General features: G+C 40.7%; 1 protein-coding gene across 9 annotated transcripts in view; it reads right to left on the bottom strand.

Moving 5' to 3' along the window:
* Positions 1-201: 201 nt before the first annotated feature.
* FHIP1A (FHF complex subunit HOOK interacting protein 1A) overlaps positions 202-19,852 on the bottom strand; it is an 86,697-nt gene continuing 67,046 nt past the window's right edge. For all 9 annotated transcript variants that reach the window (XM_051790586.1, XM_051790591.1, XM_051790588.1 and 6 more), the window contains 7 exons: positions 16,424-16,591; positions 13,098-13,177; positions 11,508-11,695; positions 9,974-11,008; positions 5,147-5,325; positions 4,719-4,857; positions 202-830 (listed from right to left, as the gene is read on the bottom strand). In XM_051790586.1, the coding sequence (XP_051646546.1) occupies positions 580-830; positions 4,719-4,857; positions 5,147-5,325; positions 9,974-11,008; positions 11,508-11,695; positions 13,098-13,177; positions 16,424-16,591 (2,040 nt within the window). In that variant the 3' untranslated portion in view covers positions 202-579. The remainder of the gene's footprint in view (positions 831-4,718; positions 4,858-5,146; positions 5,326-9,973; positions 11,009-11,507; positions 11,696-13,097; positions 13,178-16,423; positions 16,592-19,852) is intronic.

Genomic DNA, 19,852 nt, shown 5'->3' on the forward strand with positions numbered 1-19,852 from the left:
ATCACTTGAATTCAAAAACCTGACCCACTAGTTAAAAAGATGGCTTCAGATGTGGATTGGTAAGAACCTGGTTTCAGGGAAAAGGAAGGGAAGAGGAAAATGACACCAAGAAGCACAGTCCTTCACATAAAGGGGTTTTGTGCAGACTGTGCATGTCTTTTTATACTGTGAACTTGCCCCACGGGGCAATGTTTTTTCAAACAGTCTCCTAACAAGTTATCCAGAAGTGTATATCTGGAACAGAAAAAGTTAACGTGTTTGCCTCTCTTAGCCAGCCTACAAGTGTCTATTGCAGAAATTCAACAGGAATTAGTAACACTAAAGAAGGGTGGCTGTGTAAAGAGGAAGGGATGAAGAAGGAAGCTGCAGTCAGAGCAGTATCAGAAATCTCTTAAATAAGTTATGTAGCACAGAGGGAAATTATAAGGCCTAACTGGAATAATATTTTGCCTCCTTCTTCCCCCTCTAAATCAAGTATTTTCAGGAAATATTGAAGTACAACCTTCTTTTGTAAGCAGCTTTGCATTAAAAATCTGTTTAAATTCCAAAAGCTTTTTTAAAACACGTTTAAAAACCCCACTAATAATAATCTTCAAAATCCCCCAGTACTTTGTAACATAAAATGGAATGTTCTTGGGCTAGAGCTGCCAACTCCTTCAGGAACTCTGGGAAAAGGGCAGCTGCAAGCACGGCGTTCCTCACGTGGGCAGGAAGGCTGGGATGAGCCAGGCCTTTCTTTCCTTTCTGTCCCAGGAAAGGCTGCAGTACAGCTGGGTAAGCTTCAGAGAGGTTCCTTCCTTTCCCTGCCATACTGCTGTGCTGGATATTACCTAAAGCCAGGAGAAGAGGGAGAGGCAAAAGCAGGAAAAAAAAAAGACTGTATATTAAGCACACACAGTATATGTACAGTGTCCAAACCTAGTTTACAAGGATTGTGTTCAGAGCTGTAATCTGCAGTACCCAGATTGTGTGGGGAACCAACATTCCAAAGTTCTATGTGGCCTTATTCTATTGCATTTTTTATTATCTATCTTTCCCCAGGTTATATATTATTCAGTTCCAGCTCTGATGAGAGGAATATGTGGGCAGAAGAGGAGTCAAGGGAAAGAATAATATGGATTTACTTTCTGAAATAGCAGATATCTACCCATCTAGACCCAGCATGGTTGTCTCCATTCCAATGATATCGTGCTCTATCCCTCCCCCAGATCAAACTGACATTTTGACTTTACTTCTTCTCCATTCTCTCCCTGTGAATCATCATGTAAATGGGTTTGAGGCTGAGTTATAAGATCACCTCATGAGTTTGAAGCAAGCGAGAATCTAAGGGGAAAAAAGGTTTAAAAATTTGATTTTTCTGCAGCTTCGGGCCCCACTAACTACACTTACCTTAAACTCTCTGCAAAGCAACTAAACATTAAAAACAGAACAAGCAAAAACCACTGCGTGCTCTGCTATAGTGTGTGCTGCTGCCAGAGTTCAGAGGATCAGAGCTCAAGCATCAGAATGCATGGAATTACAGTGACAGCAGCACCTAAATTTCAATCAACTGCTCCTTGTTTCAACCTGAAGCAGAGCTGCCCTTTAATTAGATGATAATTAATTTAGTGAAACTAAAAAGGTGACAAAATTTAACACTGATGGAACGAAATACTTTACCAAAAAAAATTAACCTGCAGAACTCACTGCTACAAGATGTCATTGAGGCCAAAAGCATGGGCAGATAAAATCCTGTTTAACTTACAAGTGGATGCTCTCAGAAGCTGTTTAAGTAAATCATTAAAAAAAAATAAAAGTACTTATATTAACTCACATACTGCAGATAAGCCAAACACTACATTTCTGCATTAAGAGGTTTCCCTTAAAATGCAATTTATGTTAAAACAACTCAGTCTCAAGTGACATCAGCCTTGTTCTGAAATCTCTCCAAGTATCAAAGGCGAGGAGCACAGCCATCCCTCTGTTCAACAGCTCTGCACTTTTGTTCCTTGTTTGTCCTTCTCCAAAGGCACTGTGGAACACTTCCAAACACTCAAAAGAAATTTTCATCTTAATCATTTAACAGACTCGTACTTTTCTTGAGTTTAAAACACCTTTCCAACCCCAGACTTATCAATCATTCATGCTGTTATTCTACACATTTCTATCTACTAGAGACAGAGTACAGGAATTTCAATTCTGTGGAAAAATCTGACTGTGGGAGGAAAAACAACTTACATTATGAATTACAATAAAAGGATAAAGTTTTGAGCTTCCCCTGAAGATTTTTTTCAGATTTTCTAATGTCAAAATGTTTCATAATTAATATTTTAAATTTTGATTTAGATTTAACTGCTTATTTGGGGGAAAAAAAACCAAAACAGCAGAAAAGCACAGAAAGCTGATCTAGGAATCAGAGATTCCAGTTCTTTACTTTGATCAAGATTGTTCACTTCCTTCTAGGATCAGGAGGCAAACTAAATCATACAACTGAAACTTATGAAAATGAGTACTCTGAAAGTGGTTACCAACACACTGAAAGAAAGGCAGCTTTTCCCATGGAATCTACATCATGACAGCTCTGTATATGTAACCAGAATCCAATCTACTGTGTAAGGAAACCACAAGCTACTGCAAGCAGAAAATAGTAAGTTGTCCATTTCTGCTTGAACACCTTCAGAGATCATCCCTGTAAAGAGAAAGGAAACACTCTTGGTTTTACATTTGTGTTTCCCACTAAGTCTGGCTTCACGTTTTCAGATGTGGATTCTGCAGGAAGCCAGTTATGCTCAGACCTATAGAGAACATTGGGGTTATTCACCACTCCTGTCCAAGGGAAAAAATCCCTCAGAGAGCAGCCAACTTGCATGACACTCAGAGGTGGCATTCAAGCAAATGCAGAGAAGTCCTATAGGAGCTCCTAATTTCTTGTTTGGTTGTGGTTTGTTTTTTTTTTTTATTTATCATTATTGTAGCAGTTCCTATTTTGCACTTCTTAATCAATATAATGAGCTACTGGTTGAGGGACTACTGAGCCAACTTTCCCGCAGGATTACAGTTTGATGACTTCCATCACCAGTCCTGTTGGGAACCAAGCCTGCAGTTATCCAGACATTTGTTTACTCTCCACTCATTTGTCAAGAGAAGCCTTCTTTGCAGGAGTTGCTACTATACAGAAGAAAATGTACCAACAGGGTGACTAAGCAGCCTTGTTTCCAATTCCTAAATAATGATCAGCGTGAGTCAACCTAGCAAATTCTGAAGCCCACAGAAGAAAACAGATGTAAAATCGGAAGTATAAATAAATGCCATCAGGAATTCATTATATAAAAGCTCCTGAAAAAGAAGCATCTGAAAAAAAAGGACTCTAAATGTTACCTCCTAATCTCATCTCCCACATGCTAGCTACAATACCATCTAATTGTAAAGCTTTCTAATCTCTGGCACCAGAATGCAGAGCCTAAAAACACTACTGACGTTCGCAGTATGCAGCTTCTTTACAACAAGCACCTTCCACAGACCACTTCTTCAAGAAGCAGCCTTAGTAGGATCATAATTTTACAGGCTAGTTGTACTGCAAACCTTAGAAACACACACTATGCTGACCAGAAACTAGGTAGATTACTAGTCAGAGCCTTGAAAAATTAAAATACAATTAAAAGTGGCACATAAAGAGTCCTGCTTTCCACACCTCTGGAAATGGAAGAATAGTTCAACATCTTCACAGAGGTGTAGGCAGAACCAGTGATTATTAAGGACTCCCAGTGATGAGTAAGCACATATCTGTAAATGCTGCCTCTCACAAACCCTTTTGCAGAGTCGGCTCTTAGTCACTCACCGAATTTGACATATTCCCATCACATGGGTAGTTGGCTTTCAAGGGAAAACTGAACCTAACATTGCTGGCTCAGCAGCAAGCTGAGAACAAGCACATCCTCAGGGCATGGCCCCAACTCCACCCATTGCCTGGCTGTGTCTGGAAGGTTCTCAGTTAGCATGTAAGACTCTTCACTTTGCTTATTTTCACTAGCATGCCCCACAGCAGTGTAAATTAATACCGGTAACTGAAAGACAGGTGCAGTGTGCACTGTGCTGGAGAAGCAGCAGATGTTATGGAAGTCCCTCTAAAGCTGGCTTGTGGGATGATACCTGTTGAAGTCCCCACTGCTCTCAAAGTGTCCTGGCTTTTACACATCTCCCCTTTGTTTTTTCTGTTTGTTTTGCTTGGTTTGTCATCCAAGAAAGCACATTAAAAGTTTTCTGGCTAGTATCTATCTCCTTCATAGCAGCCCTATTCAATTGATATGAAGCCCTATTCAGTTGTTGCAGAAACCAATTCATCGTGGACTTCTGTCCTCCCTAACATTTATCAAAAAAGAACCAGTGACTAGCTGAAGGTCAGGCTAAAAATAAAATGAAATCATGCACATATGCCACCTCACCTCATGCCTCAAAAGTGAGTTTGTTTACGGCCAAACTGACAGCAAGCCAAGAACTGACTTTGTTACTTCTTTAAACAGACATTTTATGTAACAAATAAAAGCTTCTAAAGAGCAAAGAACATCCAAACAGACCCATACACTGTGGCCTACTGAGCATCGTCACTTTAAAGTCAGAAGGATACATCTGGTTAATGATATTCCCACCACACCACACCTTCTTTTAATCATCTGAGAAAAGGAGAGGGGTAACTGGTAAGTCATTCCACCCAGCACTCCTCAAGTATGGTTAACATTTACCTTTGGTTAGCAATTCTTCTGCAGCATCAGACATGTCCACACGAAAAAGCAAGTACTGTTGGGCCTCCAGGAGAAGACCTGGAAAGTCTTTTTCAATGGAAGCAAAATGCTCAATCTTATTTTTCACAGATGCCAGCACCTGTCAAAACAACAGTAACAATTACTTCTTCCTCCTTTGCTCCCAGTGCAGCCACAGACTGAATACTTGGGCTTTCCCTACTTGCATTAAAAGAGAGTTCTGACAAAATCTATGGTCATACAGAGTTTCCAGTTCTTTGCACAAATGTAATTAAAACATGGAAATTAAATAAGAGGCTCTCAAACAGGTGGGAAAGCTACAAGTGAAACTGAAAGGAGCTAATGTAAATTTTAAGGAGACACCAAAAATACTGCTCCAGTGGGCATGGCTAACACCCGTGGTCAAATACCTGATAGAGTGACCGCACGCTAGGCTGAAACACCATGTTGGTGTTGAGCAGAAAGGAGCGAAGAAGTGGCTGTGGGTAACTTGCCAGCTGAGTAATAATCCCAATAAGCAGCAAATTTACATGCAAGGAATTCTCCAGCATGTTCTCCAGCTTTGACAACATTACACTGATGAATGGTCCTGCAAGAAAATAAAAAGGAACCAATGCTTTTGTTTTCTCAGAAGAAAAATCCTAAGATCCAGGAAATAGTTATTTAAAAGGAATTTTGATCATCATAACCAACAAAATTAGACATCCCACACACTAAAAAAAGAAAGCAGGTAGAAAAACCAAACTGTAGCTGAACAGACAAAACAGACTTAACAGAGGTGTTAAAAGCTTTTGTGATTAAAAGCACATTTGCTATTTAACATGCATAACTATTCTACTTTACATGTACCAATAAGGATTTAGCCTAGTACCTTGTGGTCTACCATTCTATTCCCCTTGAAGTTAATCAGAATGGTACTACTAGTTTCAATGCAAACAGAATCTGCTCTTTTTACTCCTGCTGTGCCTTATTTCTACGTAAGGACTGGGCAAAGCAAATTATAGCTAGCTTTCTTGTCTTATCAAAAAACTGGTGTTCTTTAGAACATGAAAATGCTATTCTAAACATAAAAATCAAGAGCTGTGATAGTTCACATCACAAGAAAAGGTATTTGCAGTACTGTAAACAGTCACACAAAGCAGGGAAGACATTAAAATAGATTTATAAGCAAAATTATTGCTAGACATAGGCTTTAGCATATAAATGTCACCAATAAATAATAGCTTTAGCTTGTGTATTCATGTTGCAGGACAACCACTGAAATACAAAAGCATTTACCATGAAAGTACATAAACCCTTAGTACTCAAGCTTATGAAACCTTTGCAAAGCTGAGAATGACTTCACTACATGTTGCTAGACCACACAGCTGATGAGATGCTTGAGGCAGCCTGTACAAGTGACCTAATCACAAGTCAAGTCTTAGAAACATCCTCTGTCCCACCCCCAGTTCCACCCACTATTCTGGCTGCATAAAAGCTAGGAAAACCAGGCAGAAGAATCCCTCGGTGATGCAGTTACAGCACTGCTAACTTTGAATATCCCACCCTCAATCTTGGCACAAGATGGGCACTTCTAGGGTCAAGCAGGTGGCCATAATCCAACCCCATTCCAGCTCCCCTCACCTTGCACATGGCTACTGTCTGGCACAGCTACACTCACAAGATGAAAGGTGGGAGGGCCAGTGTTGGCAAGGCTTTATAGGCTGCTGCCTTGCAAGCACAGTGTCAGCCATCAGAGCTGCAGGAATGCTCCCTGCCCGGGTACCCAGTGGAGCAGCCCCAAACCCCTTCTGTTGAGATACAGTTTCTTCTGTCCCAATATAACTTACTGCTTCCCCTATCATGTTCATGGAGACATTTTTTTCACAGAGCTCCTGAAGACCACAGTGCAGTGGAAACTCTACCAAAAGGGATAGCGGGAGAAGGTGTCAGTGTTTCTCTCCACTAGGTAACACTTCAAAGCTGAGCAGGTAAAGCTGAATCTAGATACTTGTAACAACTGCTGCTTGCCACTGCAAGAGAGGTTACCAAATACATAAAAAAATTTCTCAGTGATAAGTGTGACTTTTACCACCAAGAATTTATTAGAATGATAATCAGAGGAACGAAGCAGAGTTTGGGAGCCTTGTAAGAAACAGGGTAACTAGATGAAAAGTCAAAAAATTATTCTTTTCATGGCCATGAAGGGAGGGAGCAAAATATAAATTCTTATTCCTGAACAACACATTCTTTCTTGCTCCTGGGATGATAGGGATGATAGTGTTTAATGCTTTTGCACTGGATACAAGACATTTTTTTCATAGATCTGTAGGCCTGAAGAAAGCATCTTTGCACTGCTGACACTTACTGGGTGTAGGAAACCTCTGTCAGGTTATTCAATTCTGCAGAGAGAAGCCCCATCCCATGACAGTATCCCAAAACAGTAAAAGCAACCCAAAACTTTATCAAACATATCTACAAACATAATACACTATTCCAAATTAAATACAGAATCATAGAATGGTTTGGGTTGGCAGAGACCTTAAAGATCACCTAGTTCCAAGCCCCCTGCCAAGAGCAGGAACACCTTCCACTAGACCAGGCTGCTATCTTTGAAAGGCCCTGCAATCTCAAGATTTCCAAGGCAGAGGCAACTAGAGGCCTGTCAGTCCCGCTTCAGCGCCTGGTAAATTATGGAGAAGATTATTCTGTGAGGTATTGAAAAAACACCTGAGACACAACACAGTCATCGGTCACAGCTTCAGCTTCATGAAAGGAAAGTCCTGTCTATCAAACCTGATTTCCTTTTATGACAAGGTAACCCACCTAGTTGATCAAGGGAAGACAACTGATGTAATCTTTTTGGATTTCAGTAAAACTTTTCAATACTGTCTCTTACAGCATCCTTCTGGACAAAATGCCCAGCACACCTGGATAAATGCACCATGTGGTGGGTGAGCAATTGGCTCACAGGTCGAGCACAGAGGGTAACAGTGATAGGGGAACACACTGGTGACCTGTCACTAGTGGGGTTCCACAGGTCTCCATCTTAGGCTCTTCAACATCTTTATAAATGACTTGGACACAGCACTGGAAGGGACACTGAGTTTGCAGATGACACAAAACTGGGAGGAGCTGTTGACTCCCTCAAAGGCAGGGAGGCCCTGCAGAGAGACCTCAACAAATCAGAGGACTGAGCAATCACCAACCATACGAAGTTCAACAAGGGGAAGTGCTGGATTCTGCACCTGGGATGGGGCAATCCCAGATGTACAAACAGACTGGGGAATGAGATGCTGGAAAGCAGTGCCACGGAAAGGGACCTGGGGGTCCTGGTCAACAGCAAGTTGAATATGAGTCAGCAGTGCCCTGGCAGCCAGGAGGGCCAACTGTGTCCTGGGGGGCATCAGGCAAAGCATCGCCAGCCGGTCGAGGGAGGGGATTGTCCCACTCTGCTCTGCCCTGGTGTGGCTTCACCTTAAATACTGTGGCTGTTTTGGGCACCACAATATAGGAAAGATGTTAAGCTCTTAGAGAGTGTCCAAAGGAGGGCAACAAAGATGGTGAAGGGCCTTGACGGGAAGCCATGTGAGGAGTGGCTGAGGGCACTTGGTCTGTTCAGCCTGGAGAAGAGGAGACAGAGGGAAGACCTCATTGCAGTCCACAACTTCCTCATGAGGGGAAGAGGAGGGGCAGACACTGATCTCTTCTCTGTGGTGACCCAAGGGAACATCCTGAAGTTGTGTCAGGGGAGGTTTAGGCTGGATATTAGGAAAAGGTTCTTCACCCAGAGGGTGATTGGGCACTGGAACAGGCTCTCCAGGGAAGTGGTCACAGCACCAAGCCTGACAGAGTTCAAGAAGTGTTTGGATGATACTCTCAGGCACATGGTGTGACTCTTGGGGATGGTTCTATGCAGGGCTAAGGTGATGATCCTTGTGCGTTCCTTCCAACTCAGCATATTCTGTGATTCTGAGCACCTCCTTACATGCAATCACCAAGATCTGCACTAAGGCAAGTTAAACAGCCTAAGAGTAAGACATACTGTGAATGGGGAGCAAACAGTGAGGCTTATTGTTATTAGCTTTTTATCTTCATTTTCTTCAGTTTTGAGTTTGTCTTGGGTTTGGGCAGGGGGTGATTTTGATGTGGGGTTTTGGAAAGGAACAAATGGAGGGGGGGGACTAGATGAAGAATGAGAGACATAGACAACATTTTCGACTACATTTGACAGTAGATACTGGGAAGCAGATTTGGATGTGATTAGCTTCTGGTACAAGGAAATTGCCGCCACAGCAAAAAGAGCAAATTGTTTGAAAATCAGGCTGCATTTTTCAATTATGAAACAGTGCCAAGCATTCTGGCCACAGCTGACCAGAAAGGGCTGGTTTTCAATGAATACACATTTTCCCCCTCCAAATGAACAAGAAGCCATCTTATAGAGGTTTTATTTTGGGTGAGGAAACCTAGATACATTATTATTATTTTTTATTATTTGCATTACTCTGGTATCTAGGAGACATAACTAAAGATTAGGAGCCTGCAGTGCAAGGAACTGTATACATACCGATCAAAAGCCCACTCTGACCTCTGGTAGTACTGTCATTCTTGAGTAGCTTGGACAGCCAGCAGAGACCAAGCTTAAATTGCTGCGTGGCACCAGACAGAAAAGCATGCCAGCAGCGAGGGCAAGATGACACTGGAGGAACAGGATGCCAGGGCAGAGCATGGAGACAGGCACATACAGACGTGGCACCAGTGCTGACACCTCGTGTTACAATGTGGAATAGCAGAGAGGGGAAAAACGGCACCATAATACTGCATCCACCACATCAGAGATGAAAGTAACCATAAAATAAGCAAATTACTTACCTGGGCTCTGTATATTAGAACAGCTACTCCAATCCCCTTACAACTGAAAAAGCTTCCTCTAGAGTGATGGAGCTCTCACATACAAACAACATAACCCCTGCTCAGTGTTTTAAAAAATTGCCAAAAAAAAGATAGCACCCAAAGAAGATTCCCTGGGAAACAACCATTTGCTGTCATCACACTGATGACTCTGCTGTATTTTCACATGTGATCTCTCACTCTCCTTCGACTGGTCTCAGCTATTCAGGCTATACCCTCTTTAGTGCCAGAACTGTTCCTTGCTCTATGCTTGTGCTGTGTGCCACACAGTGTGATCTCATTTGGCCCCCCCTTAATCACCATGCCATCCTGCATTTGTTATGTATGTAATTAACAGGACATTCCACCTGTAAACGGAGCACTCTGGCTCCTCGAAGTGTGCTTAGGAGAGACATCTTCCTTTGGTCCAAAGGGAGATGATATGCTCTCTGCAGAAGGGGTGTCTGTTGAAAAATTCTCAAAGTCCTCCTCCTCTTCTGCTGGAGAGACAGGGTCAGGAGTATCCAGTTTCTGTTCCTCCAAGCTTGCACTGTTTGGATCCAGTTCCTTAATAATTTTGTCATACTGTGCAATGAAATCCTCACCATCTGTGCTCAGCAGTTTTAAGTTACAATCTGCCTCCTGAGGAGAAATCTTCAAATCTAAGTCTGGCTGTGGATCAATCTCAGTCATTTTCTGGTTTATTTGTTCTTTCATCACACCTTGAGTTGAGCTTGAATTTCTCTTACTGTGCTCCTCCAAGCCCATTTCCAGCTGGGTCTTTGCAAGAGGCCCATTGACTACTGTCTGGCTTCGGACCTTACGTTCTCTGGCTGCATTTAAAGTTTTCTCCTTGGAGCTGTCATCATCTTGAGTATCCTTCTGGGCACATAACCTGTAAACCATAACATCATCCTGAAAGTCTGATTCCTCTATATAAGAACCTTTGATGAGCATAATGGCATTTTTTTTCATTTCTTGTATGTGTTTCGGTGGCTCTGCAGGTGGCTGCATTTCTGTGCTTCCCAGATCATCATATGGTTGTGGTGAGCTCACATTAGAACCAGGAGAAATCCCTGTGTCATAGCTATCATCCCATTCTAGCTCCAACTGCATCTTCTCGCTGAATGGAGTTACTCGAGAGGAGCTGCATGTGCTAGGTGTCCTTTGCTGGAGCTGAAACATGGGATGTTCCACATCCGTACTGTTCTCCTCTGCAAGCGTTTGGATAAAGGTGTCTGGATCAGGGTTTACTCCATCATACAAGGCAGACCAAACTTTACAATCTTTCAAGCACTGGATGATGGCTTCTTGAGCTTCCCCCAGGTACTGCAAGTAGCTGATGTCCACAGCTCTTCCATATCCCACAATGCAAGTAGATTCAGAAGAGCGTCCACCAGAATCTAGAAGTAAAGAAGACGACTCATACCATTAGTAGTATATCAAATTTTCTCTAGCAAGGGATCCACTAAGACACTGGAGAGTGTTTAACCCCAACCATCCAATAAGGTAGGAAGACAAAAGCATAACAATTAAGAGATTTGCTCATAAACATACATGACTTGTTCCTATTGCAAAGACAGAGCTGTAACTCAAGATTTCTGAGAGAGAAGCCTGCATTCAAACCTTAAAGCAGCAACCACTCAGAAGCAGCAAGGGTTGCTGTCATGTATCTGTACATTATTTTCATGAATGTATATTCAAGCTGGATAGCTGTTAAAATAAGGTTTCAATAGACCCAGACACATGGAAGGAATTAAATAAGCTTTCTAGTCCAGGCTTGCCCAGTTAATTGTTACCCACCACATTTCCTTCCCCTCTGATTCTTTCTGACTTCCTCCCATGAGCTGCTACCAAATCCAATGCACTTAATGATCTGGTCTTCCCCTGAGCAACAATTACCTTTAGTTTGTGCTGCTTTTGTCCATAGAATATAATCTTTTCCTTGGCTTTCAAATGTCAAAGTGATTCCAGTGGAGCAGCAGATTGGTGTCAGGGCCAGCAGTTTTGCAGCAGACACAGAATAACAGTCTCTCTCTTTCACAGCTCGTCGCTGGCTCAACATCATGTGGTTGCAAGGAATCAGATACCTGAAACAGCAGTGTTTAGCATTACTTATCATCCTTTGATGTTAGAGAAAGCAGCAACACACAAAACTCCCCTCCTACCTTTCTGCCTTCTCCAAATTAAAAGAAACAGTAATAATATTTACAGCAATTCACTTTCTAAACCTCTCAGGAGCATGAAACCCTGACTCTATATTGTGACACTTGGTTTGATGATGAACTGTAAAGACAAGTAGAGACAGGAGATCAGTTGCATCAGAATAGGGAAGCAAAAAATCCTTTGCAGGTTAGAGTAAACCTGTTGCAAGAAAGTATGGAGCAAGTGTGGGATGGGCAGATGTCAAAGGCCAGAAGAATGGGTTGGTCTGACAGTGAATGAGTTTTGTCCCAGAATCCTCAATTTATTTGTTTTCCTGGGAAATCCAGAGAGAGGCAGTTTATGTTTGCCAGGCAAGCAGCCAGAAAAAGAGGAGGGAAGGGTCAACAAAGTGTCTTACTGCAGTAGATCAAGACTGAGCTCTCAGGCAGAGGAGGGAAAAAACTATTGGGAGTACAAGAAACAGAGGAAGCACAGTCTCATGTTAAAACTTCTTTAGAGCGCTTTTGTTTTACTTTTAAAAAGCACGTTAGTAAGACTCTCAGTGTTAACTGGATGTTCTGCCATTTAAAATGCAAACAAATTCTAAAAGATTCCCTAAATAAACAAAAAAATTAATCACAGCACTCTACTGCTAGAGTAGTGACATACTTGTGTTCACAGCATTCCCAGGAACAATAGGAAGAGCTATAGGGAATTTCACCTTAATGCCTGTGTGTGGAGGGACACACAGTATCTGAAACATTTATGTGATCTACAATGCTAAAAACCCAAGTTAGTTACACCAATATCTCTCATCTAATACACACACCAAAATTATTAGTAAGTATCTTGAAGCAATGTATAGAATCACCACTTAAAACCAAAAATAATCAGTGCATTTAGTACACTACAATCTACCTACAATAGTTCAGGAACCTGAAGTATTTTCACAGAGAGGAATCAAAGAGGTGAAAAACAAGAAAGAAGGTGGAAGCTGCAAACAAGTATATAGCTTTGTATCACAGTGCATAATACACTAGAGAAAACATGCACAGGAGAAGAATTACACATTTAGAAGCAGGGAATAAGGAGGTGATAAATATATTCTTAGCTTCTCTCACTTCTATAGAAATAAATCACAAGAAAAATCTCTTGCGCTGAAGATCTCAGGACGTAAATCACACTACATCAGGTCTGGTAGACTTTTGTCACGATCATAAATATTCTTATCTCTGTAGTTGCTTGGATTTCCACTCTCTTGGAGAACTCTCATCCAGCTCTGCATCCACAGGCAGAGATTATATGTCCCAGAGTCAGGATGAAGAATGGAAACAGTTCAGCCTTTACCTTAAAACCAGTTGTAACATCACATCTTCACAATGCAAGCCAATGAGCGTTCTGAACAATGCCAAGGAGACCACACAGAGCTGAAAAATAATAAACATGGTCAGTTTTTGATCTGAAAATTGGATCTTTCTAATCTTCCCTGCATACTACATTACAAAATGGCTCCACCAGAACATCATGCTTTATAGACACTCTTAGTATAATATTTCATTTTGTCAGCACCCCATGGGATTTTTTTAAGTTATCTAGAGCTATGCACATAACGTTTCATTTTAACAAAATGAAATCCAGAGCTTTCCTCCAAATAAGCTATAAAAAAGTCAGTAATTTACCAGTCTTAACTATTATTAAAATTTATTAATTTAATTTAGTGTGAACTGAACCCTGTAACTTCCAATACAGTGTGTTAGTTTTTACCTCTGACACGGAATTTGAACCAATTAAAGGTTTTTTCTGAAAGAAAAGTTATAAATCACCTCAAGTTTCTGTTGCTTTAAGTATAAGGAATGATTAGCGTTCTGCACATTAAGAAGCTGAATGGTTCTAGAAATACAGCTTAAGGTACTGGACACAGACCAGGACAAACAAGCCATCTTTTGTCAGAATCTATTCCATATGGAGTGTTCATAATCTCTCTATTACAGGTCAGTTGAACAGCTGGGAGCTACAATGAAGCACGAAGATCCTTTTTGCAAGACCAGGAGAAAGGACAGCATTCCTCATGGGAATTGCATGCTTGCCTTTTTGGCAGAGGTCTGATTAAATACAGCTGCAACTAGGTATTTCAGTAGTCACACTCAGCAGAGACAAAAATCATACCCATTCTGTGATAGGCAACCCACTTTCACCCTGGCTTTAGGACAGACTAGAAACATGGACTTCTGCAGGCTTTTCTGGTCATTAATTAGACATACAACACTTTCGAAGCTATCATACAGTACATTTCTACCTGCCAGACACTTGCTAGACTGCAGTTGTGCCCAAAATGGTAGAAGCATGAGCTGTATGCTTTCACAGACCACACTGTCTCTGTATCCCTGCCTTTTAACGTGTATTTCTCCTGTGCTGCTCTCTCATGGAAACAGTATCTTATAGTCAGCTTAGGCTCCCAGACCAGGCTGACTCTGGCGAGAATTATTTAGCATAAATTGACCCTTTCCTAAAGTTTCAAATGGGTGTTTAAATCTTGTCTCTCCCTGTATTAATTATGTAAATAACATATGAAATAATAATATATGATAATATATGAAATTAATGGCACTTTTCAATAGCTAACGAAATAAACAGATTAGGACAAAGTGAGGAAAAAGCTACAGATATTTCTCTACCTCAGTTTTTCAATCACTGAACATAACCTGTAATTCATTCAGGATTAAATCCAGCATCCTGCCTGGGCATTGCTTCTCTTCCACATGGCTCCTCTTCCCTGCAGTCACTTCCCTTACTCCCACTGTTAAAATGCTCTGTTCTAGCTCTGCAACAGCACTATGTTCCTCTCTCCAGGCCGTGTTTTCTCAAGAATGTCAACTTAAAGACCTTTCGTTTCACCATTTCTGGTTCTCTCTTTCAGATGAGTGACAATGTGATCAGCTGTCCATGGTGACCAAGACCAAATGAATGCATAGATTTCTTGAAATATATATATACATCCATGTATTTCCCCCAACTTGGTAGGTATCTCTGTGAAACAGTTAAATAACAAAGTTTAAGTGAACCTCACTTGATAGCCTCTGAAAAGAGAAACCTTCTTTGACTGCCTTTCCTAGTTTGGTCATGGAACACCAACAGAAGAACCAAAGAAAGGGAATAAGCAGAGAGAAGAGAAATGGAAAATGCTCATGAACTAGCCTGCTGAAAGGTAAAGCACAGCTCAAACTTGTTGCCTTGTCACTGCTCTTCACTGCCTGTGCTAGGAGTCAACAAATAATCCAAGACTTCATGTCTACAGAAATAGATGGAGAGAGTAAAGGGACAAGAGAGAGAGAAATATCTGCAACTGGAGTTCTTAATAGGAACATGGGGACAGAGTTGAAGAGCTTCACAACAAGCCTCTGGAAAAAGTCAGATTTTTACACGAAAGGTGTGTTTTAGCCAGGGGAGGGACATCAGAGAAAAACAGGAAATTTCATTTCCTCTGTGAAATTTAGAGAGAGCCAAGTATAACTTTTCTTCATGCCATGAAAGTTCAAAAAAACCTGCTGCTGCCCTAAATTATCCTGTATTTAAGACATTTCAGTTTACAGGGAAATATTATTCATTTGTCTTTGCAACCATATTGCAAAATGGCAATCTTCTGAATAAATAAAATCTATTTTTCAATTTTGTAAAAAGATTTAAAATATGCTCAGGAGACAGGACAGTATTTTTACAAGTCCTGTAAAACGCATAGTCCTTTTTACAAGTTGCCTGTCTGTACATAAGTTTAACCCTGCAAATTACTAATCAGTATTTTCATCAATAATAATGTACACAGCTTTTGTGCTACAGAAACACACAGAAGGCTGCAGTTCTGGCAGTTCTGCACTTGGCCAGGCTATACTGCAGAAAACTCCTTTAGCATCACAGAATCATTTTGGCTGAGATCCTGAGTTGCTCAGGGATGCAGAATTCTTTACAATTCCCTTTTTGTTTGCCTATGTAACAGTATTAATGATTAGCAGAGACAACAGCATTTGCATTTTTGTTGACAGAAGCCGTTTCAGTTCTCATAGTTAATCCATCTTACAGATGCACTAACAGCAGCATATATCGATATTTGCATGCACCCATATTTCAAAACAATTTTCAGATGAAGCTACTGTCCCTAACACACAAATTTAATGCAAGTGCTGATGTTCTGGCTTCTCTAAAATATTATTGCACATTCTAAACATTCACTTGCACTGAAACATTATTCTTAATTTCATCCATGAAGCTGTGCACCACCCAAGAGTCAGCCAAGGCTGCCAGCCAAGCAAGACTCAGAAGGGCAGTCTGGTGCAACAAGTCCTCATTTTCTCAGCCAGAAGGTCCAGCTGTTAGCAAAGGTAACTACTCACTCTGTCAACTCTCTCTCCAGCTACTGTGGCACACTGTGCCTGGGCTAAGAAGGGGTTCAGTGCAAAGCTGAGATAAACTTTATTGCACAGGGGAGTGAAGGCAAAGAAAAGGAAGCAGCAGCTTAATCACTTGAGCAAGAAAGTGTCACCTTCTAATCAAAGAAAGCTGGTAACGTCACAGTTAAGTAAACATGCTACAGTAATATAGACTAGATTCCTGAGGAATACATCAGTGACACTGCAACTAACAAATGGGATCAATTTGGAGACATCAGCTGCTTGCCTTACCCGGAATGGCGTGTTGATTCTGCTAGTCAGTGTATCCAGGATATGCACATTCTCATGTCGGTGCAGCAAAATAAAGCGGAGGAAAATCTTGAGGAGGGCTGGTTCTGAAACGCTGCGCAAAAAGAGATCCAGGTATGCAGTAGTAGTCATCACTTCTTCCACAGTCACCTACAAGCAAAAGTAAAGCAAAAGTAATGTAAATGCAAACATACTGCACTCACAAAATGTCCATCCATCCACCCTTTGCAACTGTATACCTTGTAAACACTCTTAAGTTCTCCACCCATAACACTGCCACAAAACCACTGAGGTCTTTGCTCCTAAATTTTCAAAAATCATGCTTCTGAATGCCTTGCAAGCTTTTTAAACCCATTTCTTATCTGTCTTGCTTCCCCAAGAAAAAGAAGCCTCCCCCCAACTGACACCCCAAATCTCACACATACAGAAAATCAAAGAACCAAATCATGCTAGATCCCCACCACCTTTCTGGCCATGTCATTTCTTTTATCACACTTCTGTCATCCCTCAGAAGCTTTTTCAGATTTTGTGAAAACCTACATCTAACACAATTAAAAATAAATGTCAGAGCATAAAGCACGGTACAAAGCCATGGTCCTAGAGCTTTAAAGAGAAAATCCCCATAGATGTCCAGAATTTTGTCACAATTTTCCTTCCTTTTATTTTGCCACAGCACAATTCTTACTCAATTTTTAAAAGGAGTATGTATCACATATAAACACACATAAAGCCCAACCCAAAATCTTCACTACTGACTATTAGTAGATCAAAATAGAATTCAAATATCCATGTGACATTTGCATACCATAATGCACACTGCTCTGCTTACTGCAATCCTTTGGAGATTACCTATTCACAGTATACACTGGCAAAGCACAGAAAATTCCAAAGCCCACCTCTGCACCATGTACTGCTTTTGCAAAGTCAGCTTTTTTAAAATAGTTACCCAGGAACCTAATAAGCTTAAGTGCACAAAGATAAACCCTTAAATACAAGAATCTGTCTATATGAAAGGAAGTATTAAACGTCTTTTGTTTACCAAACTTAGCTGGATAAATGAAAAGACTGATTTTATTAAAAATAAAAAAAAGCTGTCACTTAAGAGCTAAGAGGATTTAGAAAATATTCAGAAGGGCAACGTTTACGTAACATGCTGTAAATATTCAAATCCCTGTTCCATTATGCTGCATGTTAGCCATGTACACAGTAATGTCGTGATGCAAACATTCTCTTTAAAGCATTTAAGATCACAGGCTGCTTCTGGCTGGTTACACAGAACATAGGAATGGGGTATGCAGCCTGCAGACCTTGTGAGACAGAAGCTCTAAAGTGAAGGTCGTTGAATCAGTCTGAGGCTTTATTCTAACACTCAGCTACACCATCCTTAATACAGTGGGTGACCAGCTCATTTTGGCATTAGAAAAAAAGCACCAGTGCAGTAGCAACAGTTGAATTTTTCATCAGGAAATAGAAACAGCTCAGCTCCAACCAGAAACTCTTTTTTTTTTTTTTCTTTTTGCAATAGCCAAAAGGTCTGGGGACTTGTGGTGTAAAAAAGAACAGCTTTCTGGTGAGAGTTAGTGACTGTTGCCCTGAGAACTGGTTTGCTTACTTTTATTTTCTTCTTTTTTTTTTTTTTTAATAGCAACGAGCAGTAAAAAGCAAAGTCCAAGAAATCCATCATATGACATCATTATTACAGCACACAGTTCATTGATGAGTTTAAACCTTCTGCCAAGGAAAGGCCAGACAGAAGTAATACATCGTCATGTCTCCATGTCACTTCTTCATCCTTTATGGGGAAAAGAAGCACATTCTTGGCCTGTAGGTTTCACACCTGTTTGCTGACAATGTATATGCATAAAATACTGAACCTGTAAATGAAAGGAAGAAAAGCCAGCAGATTCACAAGGGCAGTGACCTTTTTCTGAAACTGATACTCTTTGGACAACTCATCCTACATTTCTAGCAGTGAGAGAAACCCATATGCTTTTCAAAGCGCATATCATGAATGAAACACAGAGCAGAAGAAAGCCAGCTGGAGACCAGTTTAGAAAAGAAACGCTGAATTCTGAGAGCATATTCAGTGCTCCTAACAGCTTGGGGACTAGACAAAAAAAGAAATCATTTTTAATAGCCAACACTTCACTGATACCACTAAACACAGCTAGAAGAACCAAAGATTAATGAAGGCCTAATAGTTCACAAGGGAGTTACTTACAATCTTGTTAAATCTTAATTTTTTTAATTGAGGGGATTTTGTACAGGGTACCACATTACAATTAATTTTTAGTTCTTCTTGGGAAAGAAGCTGCTGAATCTGCTTAATCATTTTCCAAGAAAGAGATATGATGACTAAGTTTTGTCAACATTTAAATGGATTTGTAAAAATCTTTTTATTTTTCAATGAAAACACATTGCCTTATCCACAACACTCCTTCAAACTCTCTCAGTAAATGAAGCTAGGGTCTATTTTGCAGCTTACTGTGCAACACTCAAAGTAGGCAAGTCAACGCTGGGCAAGCAATTTTAATGCTATCATGTTCTAGAAGTTCCAGTGCTCTCTCAGTGTGCCTTGTGTGCAACTTAACCATACAAACCAGCAAGGAGACCGCCCTTCTGCTTCCCCACAAGAGCAAATCAAACAAAAATACTGCTTTGGGGCATTTAAATGAAAGCCATGTTTGCAGCTTAGGAAAAAGACTGATTAACCTAGCAAGCAGATGCCTTGTGCTTTTACAGTTATATCTTATTTTGCCACCTTGCATTCTGGGTTTGCTTCTCTCTTTCAGCATATCTGACAGCAGAGGTAACTTCTGAAGATTCGAGGCACCTAGAGAAGTATTCGAGGAAGCCAATTTTAACTCCATAAGGCTAATTTTTCTTTTACTCTGTGGGACACATTAGTCTGCTCTGATTGAGCCTCTAGAGAACTCACTCTTTTTGCAATTAACTAGAGAAGGACACTGGAGAAATAAGTTACACTAGGCAAATCCCATCCTTGGCAAAAACCCTTTTAACTCTGCACACCTTCTCTACAGATCACGTCATACATAATACATGGAGTGTTGAAAGTGAGACTAGTTCAATTTGTGCAGTTATTATTGAAGATCTTTGTTTTCGAAGATCCTAAAGCCATGCTATTAAGCTTCATTCAGACTACCTGCTGGTTGTCTCCTCTTACACAAATGTCTCATGAGACAGATTTGAGGAAAGAGGGAAATCATTTCTAATAAATTCAAATCAGTGCTTAGGTAAACAACAAAAGAACAAATGTTCCCAGAGAACTAAACAGGTACTACTCATGTCAAGTATGTCCATTACAGTCAAATACTGAGGCGGCTTTACAAAAACTGTTACTGTAAACATTAGTTATAGTATCATTTGTTCAAGTAAGCTTTTAGCTAGCCC

This window comes from Manacus candei, unplaced genomic scaffold (genome assembly GCF_025592945.1).
Source record: "Manacus candei isolate 608988 ecotype Guabito, Panama unplaced genomic scaffold, ASM2559294v1 h1tg000028l, whole genome shotgun sequence".
NCBI classification, from domain to species: Eukaryota; Metazoa; Chordata; class Aves; order Passeriformes; family Pipridae; genus Manacus; species Manacus candei.